A 14,322-nucleotide genomic window follows, 5' to 3' on the forward strand; every position below is an offset into this window, starting at 1 on the left:
ATATTGCAGCAGCATACGGGGCATATAATATGGAGCATGTTAAGGGGGCCATCAACCATAATGGAGCAGTGTATGGGGGCATATAGAATGGAGCATGTTAAGGGGGCCATCAACCATAATGGAGCAGTGTACGGGGGCATAGCGTATGGAGCATCTTATGAGGCCATAAACCATAATGGAGCAGTGTACGGGGGCATATACAATGGAGCATCTTATGGGGCCATCAACCATAATGGAGCAGTGTACGGGGGCATATAGTATGGAGCATCTTATGGGGGCCATAAACCTTTATGGAACAGCGTACGGGGCATACACTATGGAGCATCTTATGGGGGCCATAAACCATAATGGAGCAGTGTACGGGGGCATATACAATGGAGCATCTTATGGGGCCATAAACCATAATGGAGCAGTGTACGGGGGCATATACCATGGAGCATCCTATGGGGGACATAAACCTTTATGGAACAGCGTACGGGGCATAGACTATGGAGCATCTTATGGGGGCCATAAACCATAATGGAGCAGTGTACGGGGCATATACTATGGAGCATCTTATGGGGGCCATAAACCATAATGGAGCAGTGTACGGGAGCAAATACCATGGAGCATCTTATGGGGGCCATAAACCATAATGGAGCAGTGTACGGGGGCATATACTATGGAGCATCTTATGGGGGCCATCAGCCATAATGGAGCAGTGTACGGGGCATACACTATGGAGCATCTTATGGGGGCCATAAACCATAATGGAGCAGTGTACGGGGGCATATACAATGGAGCATCTTATGGGGCCATAAACCATAATGGAGCAGTGTACGGGGGCATATACCATAGAGCATCTTATGGGGGCCATAAACCTTTATGGAACAGCATACGGGGCATACACTATGGAGCATCTTATGGGGGCCATAAACCTTTATGGAGCAGTGTACGGGGCATATACTATGGAGCATCTTATGGGGCCATAAACCATAATGGAGCAGTGTATGGGGGCATATACCATGGAGCATCTTATGGGGGCCATAAACCTTTATGGAACAGCGTACGGGGCATACACTATGGAGCATCTTATGGGGGCCATAAACCTTTATGGAGCAGTGTACGGGGGCATATACTATGGAGCATCTTATGGGGGCCATCATCCTTTATGGAGCACTGTACGGGGCACATACTATGGAGCATTTTATGGGGGCCATAAACCTTTATGGAGCAGCGTATGGGGCATATGGATGGGAGCAGCAAATTAAAGAATGGGGGCGCAGGATGGGAGCAGCACATGACAGAACGGGAGCGCAGGATGGAAACATCACTGTTGTGAATTCTGTTTTCGAACTCCCTCCTGTGGTCATGAATGGTACTTCGGCGAGTTCTGTCCATGGACTCCCTCTGGTGGCTGTGAGTGGAGCTGCTGCTTCTGAGGTTCCTTCCACAGGTGACGTAGTTTATTCTTTGGATGGCTGTTCTATTTAACTCCACTCAGATCGTTACTCCATGCCAGCTGTCAATGTTCTTGTACTGGTTCAGTTCGCTCTTGGATCTTTCTGGTGACCTGTCTACTCCAGCAGAAGCTAAGTCCATGCTAGTTATTATTTGTTCATTGTTTCCTTGTCCAGTTGGCTATCATGATTTTGCCTTGCTAGCTGGAAGCTCTGGGATGCAGAGTGGCACCTCCGCACCGTGAGTCGGTGCGGAGGTCTTTTTGCACACTCTGCGTGGTCTTTTGTAGTTTTTTGTGCTGACCGCAAAGTTACCTTTCCTATCCTCAGTCTGTTTAGTAAGTCTGGCCTCCCTTTGCTGAAACCTGTTTCATTTCTGTGTTTGTGACTTTCATCGTAACTCACAGTCAATATATGTGGGGGGCTGCCTTTTCCTTTGGGGAATTTCTCTGAGGTAAGGTAGGCTTTATTTTCTATCTTTAGGGCTAGTTAGCTCTTAGGCTGTGAAGAGGCGTCTAGGTCATGTTAGGTACGCTCCACGGCTATTTCTAGTTGTGTGATAGGATTAGGGGTTGCGGTCGGCAGAGCTCCCACTTCCCAGAGCTTGTCCTGTGTGAGTTTAACCATCAGGTCGTTCCGGGTGCTCCTAACCACCAGGTCCATAACACATCACATGACAGAATAGGGCAGCACATGACAGAATGGGGGTGCAGGATGGGAGCAGCACATGACAGAACGGGGGCGCAGGATGGGAGCAGCACATGACAGAACGGGGGCGCAGGATGGGAGCAGCACATGACAGAACGGGGGCGCAGGATGGCAGCAGCACATGACAGAACGGGGGCGCAGGATGGAAGCAGCACATGACAGGATGGGGGCGCAGGATGGGAGCAACACATGACAGGATGGGGGCGCAGGATGGGAGCAGCAAATGACAGGATGGGGGCGCAGGATGGGTGCAGCACATGACAGGATGGGGACGCAGGATGGGTGCAGCACATGACAGGATGGGGACGCAGGATGGGTGCAGCACATGACAGGATGGGGACGCAGAATGGGTGCAGCACATGACAGGATGGGGACGCAGGATGGGTGCAGCACATTACAGGATGGGGACGCAGGATGGAGCAGCACATGACAGGATAGGGACGCAGGATGGAGCAGCACATGACAGGATGGGGACGCAGGATGGAGCAGCACATGACAGGATGGGGACGCAGGATGGGTGCAGCACATGACAGGATGGGGACGCAGGATGGGTGCAGCACATGACAGGATGGGGACGCAGGGTGGAGCAGCACATGACAGGATGGGGACGCAGGATGGAGCAGCACATACCAGGAAGGAGACCATATACCAATATAAATGCTCGCCACCCGGGCGTAGAACGGGTTCAATAGCTAGTGTATATATATACCCCTATACTATGTGTAGACGTTTATTTTAGCTATTCTATTCTAACCTGTCAGTGTGATTTTACTGTACACCGCACTGAATTGCCGGCTTTTCTATAGAACACCGCTGCATATTTCTCGCAAGTCACAATGTTGGTCCGTGTGTAATCCGTATTTTTCTCGCCTCCATTGACTTTCAGTGGCGTATTTTTTGTGCAATACGCTGACAAACGTAGCATGCGGCGATTTTCTACGCCCGTACAATACCGTATAATACGGATGCGTAAAATATGGTAGATAGGAGCTGCTTCATAGAAAATCATTAGTCCGTGTGCAATGCATATTTTCTGCGCCTCTCATAAGTCCATAAAACTCGCTAGTGTGACTATGGCTTTAGGGTATGTTCCCACGGTCTGTAAATCCAATCTGCAGCGTCCAGATGTTACAGCATAGTGGATGGGATTTTAAGAAATCCCATGTCCACTATGCGTGCACGGATGCCTCCGGCTTCACTGCGGAGACGGACATGCAACATGTCAATTAATCTTGCGGAGACCCTCCATCTCCGCAAGATAAATTTCTCGTCCAATGTATATGACGTAGTGATTCCGCACGGTTCAATGAACACATGCGGAATCACCTGCGTTCAAAAGCCGGCAGCGCTTTAGACGGAGCGGACATGTGCTGCATTCAATGCGCTGCCGATTCTTAACCGTGGGAACAAACCCTAATGGGGAATAAACATGCTCCGTAGGGGATGAATGCTACCCTTTCTACCGATCAGTGAGAGTCCCAGCGGTCAGAGACCCACCGATCAATAACTTATCACCTATCCTGTGCATCGATAACTCGTTTTTTTTTTTTTTTTTACCAAAGAACCCCCTTAAGGATTTTGCCCCTTGATTTCAACATGGAAGTCAAAGTCCATAATGAAGCCAATTTTCGGTGAAACATCAAAAGACTTTAAAAAAAATACTTTTCATAAAGTTTAAAAAAAACTCTATGAAACTCCCTCAGCGATCCGAAGGCTCGGAGACCTTGCCTGCCGCTATCAATCACAATCCACATGGGCTCAGATGTCATTGCAGTAGGCAGAGTTGTCCCAAGACTTACTGGAGCCATGGAAAAGCCAGGTAGGTAATGAGGATTTGTTTTATTTTGTATGCTGCTGTTTTCTGCTGAGAAATCAGCAGCAAAATCTACATCAAAATCCATGCGATTTGGGGGTGGATTTCCTTGTGGATTCTTGTGAGTAAGCTTCATGTTATGGCTGATGGGTGTCTGGGGGCAAGTTCCTTTGCTGATGTAAAAAGACATAAATCCATGCGACACATTCATTCCTGCAGTGTGAGTGTCAAAGGTCGTCATCAGTTTATAGTCCCAGTACTGCAATACTGCAGTACCGTAATATGAGCACACGGTGGCGCCGGTGTACACGCAGGACTGTACGGCGCCGCCGCAGCTCGCACTGTGTTTCAGTCCTTGTTGCATCGATCATAGCAGGAAGTGTATTGCGGCTCCGGCAGCAGCAGCAGGAAGCGAGCAGGATCCCGGCGATCACCCGGTCCTGGTGCATCTGATAGAAGGGGCCGGAGATGGAGCACATCCGCACCACCAAGGTAGGGGGGCTGGGGCTTGTGAGTGCAGCGTCAGCTGGTTGCATGGCACTGATGGTAGTGGGTGACATGGCATGGTCATGCCTCCCTCCAGTGCTGCTTCCTCTCACTTACTGGTGCCATGTTCCAGGCTCTGCCCTGCAGTACAATGTACAGAAGACTCCTCTGCATGAGTCGTTTTCCCTAGAATCGGCCTAAAACCAGAGTGTCCCTTCCCCTCAATTCTGTCATTTCCATTTTCCAAAAAAACACAGTGAGAAGTTAAAGGCGTAGTCTCCACACCGACATTTCTGGTCTATTACACCAGATCTGCTCACTGCCTCCATCATTCCCATAGAAGTGAATGGAGAGCTCCGCCTGCTGTCTATTCATTCTCCTTGATGTGGTGGATCGAGGGACACCCCGTCCTCTGTATAGACATAAGTGATCACATTGGGAAGACCCCTTTAATACACCGTAATATTGGGTGCTCCACGGGGCGGAGGTGGATGTGACTATGGACAGCGGAGCCTACAGAAGTGCTCGGTGTAAGGCCAGGCTCACGTCTGCCATAGGTGAGAAGTAGAACCCATTCGAATGCGACAAATAACGGGCACAAATCGCGCCCAGGAAACTCCGTTGACTGTAATGGGGTTGGTTAGATTTCCACTATGTTCTCAGTCATGTTAATGGAAAGTTAGTAGTGTCAGGGCAGCCACATCTTAGGTGTTGGAGTCAGCAACAGGATCCAAAAACTCAAAGCAAATGCAAATTGCACAGATTATTAGTCTTAGACCTGGTGAGACTAGTGTACTTTCTGTGAAAATCAATGTGGGAATGTCTTTATAGTCTTTTTTTTTTTAATATTCCCACCTGATATTAATTCCAAGATAATCTAGCCATTCTATCAGGGATTTTCATAGTCTCACCGGGTCTAAGATCCTTCTCATTGTATGCGCTTAGTGTTAAGAGATCTGATGAAATATCCGCTTCTGTGTGAACCTGACCTTAATGGACTTTATAAAAAATGTCTAGCCGAAGCATAGAAAGTGGAATGTACAAGCCCCCCCAGACTAGCAGTAAAAAAAATGGTCATTCATTCCCCCACTACCAATGACCATAGTTTATCTGTCTACTTCCCCCAGTGCTCTCAGCAGGAGACGGCCCCCACTAGTCATAACAGGACAACTTGATGCCCCTCGTCCCCTTCTGCCGCGGCCCTCTGGACATCCGGGACGACTCTGCTAGAAAGTTGGATTGCCATCTGTCAGTAGTTTGCAACGTTCGGCTCTTTGATGACATATCCTGTGTACGGGCCAAATATGTCTAAAGAAGGAAATCCCTGGGACCCCATGAATGACAACTATACAACTCCTGTGAAAAAAAAATGGTACCGATGATAGCAGCCACACTTTAATCTGGAACAGTCCAAAACATTTTTTTGTTTTTGTTTTTTAGGCAATGTCCTTTTAAGCTGGACACAATTACACTGATGTCTGAGCAGAAATGATCATTTAGCGCGATCTGTGACTCACGAGATAACTCACTGGGACTGATGAAGTCATTCAATGACATCACTATGCAAATCATGTGTGATGATGTCATCCGGCGGCCCGACGGAAAAGTTAGTTCTCTGCAGTCTAGCAGGACGGGTCTAGGGTTGTCAAGTGTCAGACTGAGACATGCAGCCGCGGGGACTCTAACATATTATTCGAGCACGCCGAAGACAGGACCCGAGCATGCTCGCTCATCACTAATAAGAATAATTGCTGGGGATTTACCAAGTTTCTCAACTTTGTAGATTCAGTCTCTGTACAGACTGTCGGGTTGTGGTCGGAGATGAACCTGCCATTTAATGCGGCATTTTGCTGCGAGGATGGCTATGAAGCACAGGATGCCGCTCTGCTGTGTCACACACGGCCGTGACTCGTCACTTGCTGGCATGGTGTGAATTGCTGGGGGGCTTGGCTCAGCTCCCTGATTGTATGGTGGTAGCAGTGACCACATTTGTTGTTGGCCAGAGCTTCCGTTGCTTTGTTTGTTGCTTTCTCAGATGAATGTCCTCATTGTTGGGCTGTGGAATAATCAGCTGGAATCAGGGACAACCAGTCCCATTCTGTTATGGATCAGAGTGCCATGAATGAGACATGTAGGTGAGGACGGACTCTGAGCTGTACCAGGTCAACCTCCATTCACGAGTATACACCTTCCAAATGTTCCTTCTCTAGAGGGTCTGTCCCTACTGTTACCTCAGATACATCTGTCCCTTCTGTTACCTCAGATATGTCTGTGCCTCCTTTTTACCTCAGATACGTCTGTCCCTTCTTTTTGCCTCAGCTAGATCTGTCCCTTCTGTTACCTCAGATACATCTGTCCCTCCTTTTTGCCTCAGATACGTCTGTCCCTCCTTTTTGCCTCAGATGCGTCTGTCCCTCCTTTTTACCTCAGATGCGTCTGTGCCTCCTTTTTACCTCAGATGCGTATGTGCCTCCTTTTTACCACAGATCCGTCTGTCCCTTCTTTTTGCCTCAGATACATCTGTCCCTTCTTTTTGCCTCAGATACATCTGTCCCTTCTTTTTGCCTCAGATACATCTGTCCCTTCTTTTTGCCTCAGATGCGTCTGTGCCTCTTTTTACCTCAGATGCGTTTGTCCCTCCTTTTTGCCTCAGATACGTCTGTCCCTCCTTTTTGCCTCAGATGCGTCTGTGCCTCTTTTTACCTCAGATGCGTCTGTGCCTCCTTTTTACCTCAGATGCGTCTGTGCCTCCTTTTTACCTCAGATGCGTCTGTGCCTCTTTTTACCTCAGATGCGTCTGTGCCTCCTTTTAGCCTCAGATGTGTCTGTGCCTCCTTTTTGCCTCAGATGCGTCTGTGCCTCTTTTTGCCTCAGATGCGTCTGTGCCTCTTTTTACCTCAGATGCGTCTGTGCCTCTTTTTACCTCAGATGCGTCTGTGCCTCCTTTTAGCCTCAGATGCGTCTGTGCCTCCTTTTTACCTCAGATGCGTCTGTGCCTCTTTTTACCTCAGATGCGTCTGTGCCTCCTTTTAGCCTCAGATGCGTCTGTGCCTCCTTTTTACCTCAGATGCGTCTGTGCCTCTTTTTACCTCAGATGCGTCTGTGCCTCCTTTTTACCTCAGATGCGTCTGTGCCTCCTTTTTACCTCAGATTCGTCTGTGCCTCCTTTTTGCCTCAGATACGTCTGTCCCTTCTTTTTGCCTCAGATGCGTCTGTGCCTCTTTTTACCTCAGATGCGTCTGTGCCTCCTTTTTACCTCAGATGCGTCTGTGCCTCCTTTTAGCCTCAGATGCGTCTGTGCCTCCTTTTTACCTCAGATGCGTCTGTGCCTCTTTTTACCTCAGATGCGTCTGTGCCTCCTTTTTACCTCAGATGCGTCTGTGCCTCCTTTTAGCCTCAGATGCGTCTGTGCCTCTTTTTACCTCAGATGCATCTGTGCCTCCTTTTTACCTCAGATGCGTATGTGCCTCCTTTTAGCCTCAGATGTGTCTGTGCCTCCTTTTTACCTCAGATACGTATGTGCCTCCTTTTAGCCTCAGATGTGTCTGTGCCTCTTTTTACCTCAGATGCGTCTGTGCCTCTTTTTACCTCAGATGCATCTGTGCCTCCTTTTTACCTCAGATATGTATGTGCCTCCTTTTAGCCTCAGATGTGTCTGTGCCTCCTTTTAGCCTCAGATGTGTCTGTGCCTCCTTTTAGCCTCAGATGTGTCTGTGCCTCCTTTTTACCTCAGATACGTATGTGCCTCCTTTTAGCCTCAGATGTGTCTGTGCCTCCTTTTTACCTCAGATGTGTCTGTGCCTCCTTTTAGCCTCAGATGTGTCTGTGCCTCTTTTTACCTCAGATGTGTCTGTGCCTCCTTTTAGCCTCAGATGTGTCTGTGCCTCCTTTTTACCTCAGATGCGTATGTGCCTCCTTTTTGCCTCGGATACATCTGTTTGGCTTGCAGGTACAGTGAGTTTTAAGTGCAGATTTTTCCCCCATAGTGCATTAGATGCAGAAAATTCGCAAATGAAAACGCACTTGCTTTATTACTGAGTTTCCGTGGCAGAAACGTACGAAAAATACGTGTAATCCGCACATGATTATAACAATAAAGTTTTGTCAAAGCCAAATACCGGTAATTATAAAAAAAATCACAAATTGCAGAGTGAAAAATATGATAAAAACACGTTAAAAAACAGCACTCAAACGCACTGAAAAAATGCAAGTAACAAAATTTACATAATAGGTGCACAAAATCTGCAACGCCAACAACATGGTGGGCGCGGAACGGCAGCACAGCCTCATTTACGGTATTTGCATAGAGCTATGTTGCAGTTTTCGACCACGATGCTGGAGAAATGCCAAAGTGATCCCTGTCCCTTCATATTCCGTGAGGGTCCTAGACGTTGATCCCAATTCCATAGAAATATTAGGTCATCTCTTAATGATGTCCCATAACATTAGAAGATGGGAATATCCCTGGTATTTCCTTTTGTTCCGCAACTCAGATTTCACATTTTTTTTTAAATTGGGGTCTTTAGATTCATCGCTTTATAGTTAGAACCTGTCAGCTTAAAGGCTATGGACATTTTTGACCTGGAAAAATTATTTTCATAAATGCGAGTGATTCCATTTTGTGAATAAACTTGCACACAGTTTCAGTCTACAATTATCATTCCTTAATTTATTTTCAGACCTCCTGATATGCAGTTTGCAGCTTGATTCATGTTTCAGATTTTTCTCATGTTGGAGTGTCTCTCCCAGTAATGTAGGCTGGATGTTAGCTCTGTGTGTACCCAGGGAGCTGCTCTCTTGATTAGTTCATATATCAGCACAGCTTCTGTCCTGCACTTGTTTCCTCTGTATTTTCTTTCCTTCCTGTCTGTAACCTTTTTTTCTCTGCTCTCCATAAGGCTGTGTGCACACGTAAGAAAAGAGGTGCAGAATTTTCTGCACAAAATCCGCATTTCCTGGCAGAATCCGCAGCTGCGGATTTGCTGTGGTTTTATGCGGTTTTAGTGCGTTTTTTGTGCGGAATTGATGTGGATTTTGTGCGGATTTTCTGCAGTTTTTACCACTGCGGATTTCTGTTAACCCCTTTCTGACATCGGACGTACTATCCCGTCGAGGTGGGCCCCTCTGACCACGGACGGGATAGTGCGTCCAGCGCAATCGGCGGCGCTCACGGGGGGAGCGTGGCCGATTGCGGCCGGGTGTCAGCTGCCTATCGCAGCTGACATCCGGCACTATGTGCCAGGAGCGGTCACGGACCGCCCCCGGCACATTAACCCCTGGCACACCGCGATCAAAGATGATCGCGATGTGCCGGCAGTGCAGGGAAGCATCGCGCAGGGAGGGGGCTCCCTGCGGGCTTCCCTGAGCCCCCCGCAGCAACGAGATGTGATCGTGTTGCTGCGAGGGTCTTACCTCCCTCCCTGCCTGCTCCAGGCCCAGATCCAAGATGGCCGCGGATCTGGTTCCTGCAGGGAAGGGAGGTGGCTTCACAGAGCCTGCTCAGAGCAGGCACTGTGAAGCCTGCAGCGCTGCAAGTCAGATCAGTGATCTGACAGAGTGCTGTGCAAACTGTCAGATCACCGATCTGTGATGTCTCCCCCTGGACAAAGTAAAAAAGTAAAAAAAAATTTTTCCAAATGTGTAAAAAAAAAAAATTCAAAATTTTTTTTTCCTAAATAATGAAAAAAAAAAAAATATTATTCCCATAAATACATTTCTTTATCTAAATAAATAAAAAAAAAACAATAAAAGTACACATATTTAGTATCGCCGTCCTGTAACGGCCCGACCTATAAAACTGGCCCACTAGTTAACCCCTTCAGTAAACACCGTAAGAAAAGAAAAAAAAAAGAGGCAAAAAACAACGCTTTATTATCATACCGCCGAACAAAAAGTGGAATAACACGCGATCAAAAGGACAGATATAAATAACCATGGTACCGCTGAAAGCGTCATCTTGTCCTGCAAAAAACGAGCCGCCATACAGCATCATCAGCAAAAAAATAAAAAAGTTATAGTCCTGAGAATAAAGCGATGCAAAAATAATTATTTTTTCTATAAAATAGTTTTTATCGTATAAAAGCGCCAAAACATAAAAAAATGATATAAATGAGGTGTCGCTGTAATCGTACTGACCCGAAGAATAAAACTGATTTATCAATTTTACCAAACGCGGAACGGTATAAACGCCTCCCCCAAAAGAAATTCATGAATAGCTGGTTTTTGGTCATTCTGCCTCACAAAAATCGGAATAAAAAGCGATCAAAAAATGTCACGTCCCCGAAAATGTTACCAATAAAAACGTCAACTCGTCCCACAAAAAACAAGACCTCACATGACTCTGTGGACCAAAATATGGAAAAATTATAGCTCTCAAAATGTGGTAACGCAAAAAATATTTTTTGCAATAAAAAGCGTCTTTCAGTGTGTGACGGCTGCCAATCATAAAATCCGTAAAAAACCCGCTATAAAAGTAAATCAAACCCCCCTTCATCACCCCCTTAGTTAGGGAAAAATTAAAAAAATGTATTTATTTCCATTTTCCCATTAGGGCTAGGGTTAGGGTTGGGGCTACAGTTTGGGTTGGGGCTAAAGTTACAGTTAGGGTTTAGATTACATTTACGGTTGGGATTGGGGTTAAGGGTGTGTCAGGGTTAGAGGTGTGGTTAGGGTTACCGTTGGAATTAGGGTTAGGGGTGTGTTTGGATTAGGGTTTCAGTTATAATTGGGGGGTTTCCACTGATTAGGCAGATCAGGGGCTCTCCAAACGCAGCATGGCGTCCGATCTCAATTCCAGCCAATTCTGCGTTGAAAAAGTAAAACAGTGCTCCTTCCCTTCCGAGCTCTCCCGTGTGCCCAAACAGGGGTTTACCCCAACATATGGGGTATCAGCGTACTCAGGACAAATAGGACAACAACTGTTGGGGTCCAATTTCTCCTGTTACCCTTGGAAAAATACAAAACTGGGGGCTAAAAAATAATTTTTGTGGGAAAAAAAAAGATTTTTTATTTTTACGGCTCTGCGTTATAAACTGTAGTGAAACACTTGGTGTTTCAAAGTTCTCACAACACATCTAGCCCCTTAAGCCCCGAGGGTGGTTTGCACGTTAATGACCAGGCCAATTTTTACAATTCTGACCACTGTCCCTTTATGAGGTTATAACTCTGGAACGCTTCAACGGATCTTGGCGATTCTGACATTGTTTTCTCGTGACATATTGTACTTCATTTTAGTGGTAACATTTATTCGATATAACTTGCGTTTATTTGTGAAAAAAACGGAAATTTGGCGAAAATTTACAAAATTTCGCAATTTTCCAACTTTAAATTTTTATGCCCTTAAATTACAGAGATATGTCACGCAAAATACTTAATAAGTAACCTTTTCCACATGTCTACTTTACATCAGCACAATTTTGGAACCGAAATTTTTTTTTGTTAGGGAGTTATAAGGGTTAAAAGTTGACCAGCAATTTCTCATTTTTACAACACCATTTTTTTTTAGGGACCACATCTCATTTGATGTCATTTTCAGGGGTCTATATGATAGAAAATACCCAAGTGTGACACCATTCTAAAAACTGCACCCCTCAAGGTGCTCAAAACCACATTCAAGAAGTTTATTAACCCTTCAGGTGCTTCACAGGAATTTTTGGAATGTTTAAATAAAAATGAATATTTAACTTTTTTTCACACAAAATTTATTTCAGCTCCAATTTGTTTTATTTTACCAAGGGTAACAGGATAAAATGGATGCCAAACATTGTTGTACAATCTGTACTGAGTACGCTGATACCCCATATGTGGGGGTAAACCACTGTTTGGGCGCATGGCAGAGCTCGGAAGGAAAGGAGCGCCATTTGACTTTTCAATGCAAAATTGACAGGAATTGAGATGGGACGCCATGTTGCGTTTGGAGAGCCCCTCATGTGCCTAAACATTGAAACCCCCCACAAGTGACACCATTTTGGAAAGTAGACACCCTAAGGAACTTATCTAGATGTGTGGTGACCACTTTGGCCCACCAATTGCTTCACAGAAGTTTATAATGCAGAGCCGTAAAAATAAAAAATCATATTTTTTCACAAAAATGATCTTTTCGCCCCCAATTTTTTATTTTCCCAAGAGTAAGAGAAGAAATTGGACCTCAGAAATTGTTGGCCAATTTGTCCTGAGTACGCTGATACCCCATATATGGGTGTAAACCATTGTTTGGGCGTATGGCAGAGCTCGGAAGGGAAGGAGCGCCATTTTACTTTTCAATGCAAAATTGACTGGAATTGAGATATGATGCCATGTTGCGTTTGGAGAGCCCCTGATGTGCCTAAACATTGAAATCCCCACAAGTGACACCATTTTGGAAAGTAGACCCCTTAAGGAACTTATCTAGAGGTGTGGTGAGCACTTTGACCCAACACGTGCTTCACAGAAGTTTATAATGCAGAGCCGTAAAAATAAAAAATCATATTTTTTCACAAAAATAATCTTTTCGCCACCAATTTTTTATTTTCCCAAGGGTAAGAGAAGAAATTAGACCACAAAAGTTGTTGTGCAATTTGTCCTGAGTGCGACGATACCCCATATGTGGGGGTAAACCACTGTTTGGGCGCATGGCAGAGCTCGGAAGGAAAGGAGCGCCATTTGACTTTTCAATGCAAAATTGACTGGAATTGAGATGGGACGCCATGTTGGTTTGGAGAGCCCCTGATGTGCCTAAACATTAAAACCCCCCACAAGTGACACCATTTTGGAAAGTAGACCCCCTAAGGAACTTATCTAGATGTGTTTTGAGAGCTTTGAACCCCCAAGTGTTTCACTACAGTTTATAACGCAGAGCCGTTAAAATAATTTTTTTTTTTTTTTCGCAAAAATTATTTTTTAGCCCCCAGTTTTGTATTTTCACAAGGGTAACAGAATATATTGGACCCCAAAAGTTGTTGTCCAATTTGTCCTGAGTACGCTGATACCCCATATGTGGGGGGGAACCACTGTTTGGGCGCATGGCAGAGCTCGGAAGGGAAGGAGCGCCATTTGGAATGCAGACTTAGATGGATTGGTCTGCAGGAGTCACGTTGCATTTGCAGAGCCCCTGATATACCCAAACAGTACAAACCCCCCACAAGTGACCCCATATTAGAAACTAGACCTCCCAAGGAACTTATCTAGATGTGTTGTGAGAACTTTGAACCCCTAAGTGTTTCACTACAGTTTATAACGCAGAGCCGTGAAAATAAAAATTCTTTTTTTTTTTTTCACAAAAATGATTTTTTAGCCCCCAGCTTTGTATTTTTACAAGGGTAACAGAATAAATTGGACCCCAAAAGTTGTTGTTCAATTTGTCCTGAGTACGCTGATACCCCATATGTGGGGGGGAACCACTGTTTGGGCGCATGGCAGAGCTCGGAAGGGAAGGAGCGCAATTTGGAATGCAGACTTAGATGGATTGGTCTGCAGGCGTCACGTTGCATTTGCAGAGCCCCTGATGTACCCAAACAGTAGAAACCACCCACAAGTGACCTCATATTGGAAACTAGACCTCCCACGGAACTTATCTAGATGTGTTGTGAAAACTTTGAACCCCCAAGTGTTTCACTACAGTTTACAACGCAGAGCCGTGAAAATAAAAACCTTTTTTTTCCCACAAAAATGATTTTTAGCCCCCCAAATTTTTATTTTCCCAAGGATAACAAGAGAACTTGGACCCAAAAAGTTGTTGTCCAATTTGTCTCGAGTACGATGATACCCCATATGTTGGGGTAAACCCCTGTTTGGGCGCACGGGAGAGCTCGGAAGTGAAGGAGCACTGTTTTACTTTTTCAATGCAGAATTGGCTGGAATTGAGATCGGACGCCATGTCGCGTTTGGAGAGCCCCTGAT

The 14,322-nt window shown here is 45.7% G+C and overlaps 1 protein-coding gene across 1 annotated transcript in view; it reads left to right on the top strand.

Annotated features, from left to right (window-relative positions):
• The first annotated feature begins 4,317 nt into the window (after positions 1-4,317).
• MTMR6 (myotubularin related protein 6) overlaps positions 4,318-14,322 on the top strand; it is an 87,266-nt gene continuing 77,261 nt past the window's right edge. The window contains exon 1 of the mRNA XM_069759061.1: positions 4,318-4,452. Coding sequence (XP_069615162.1) covers positions 4,429-4,452 — 24 coding nt within the window. The 5' untranslated portion in view covers positions 4,318-4,428. The remainder of the gene's footprint in view (positions 4,453-14,322) is intronic.

Source organism: Ranitomeya imitator, chromosome 3 (assembly GCF_032444005.1).
Source record: "Ranitomeya imitator isolate aRanImi1 chromosome 3, aRanImi1.pri, whole genome shotgun sequence".
Taxonomy (NCBI): Eukaryota; Metazoa; Chordata; class Amphibia; order Anura; family Dendrobatidae; genus Ranitomeya; species Ranitomeya imitator.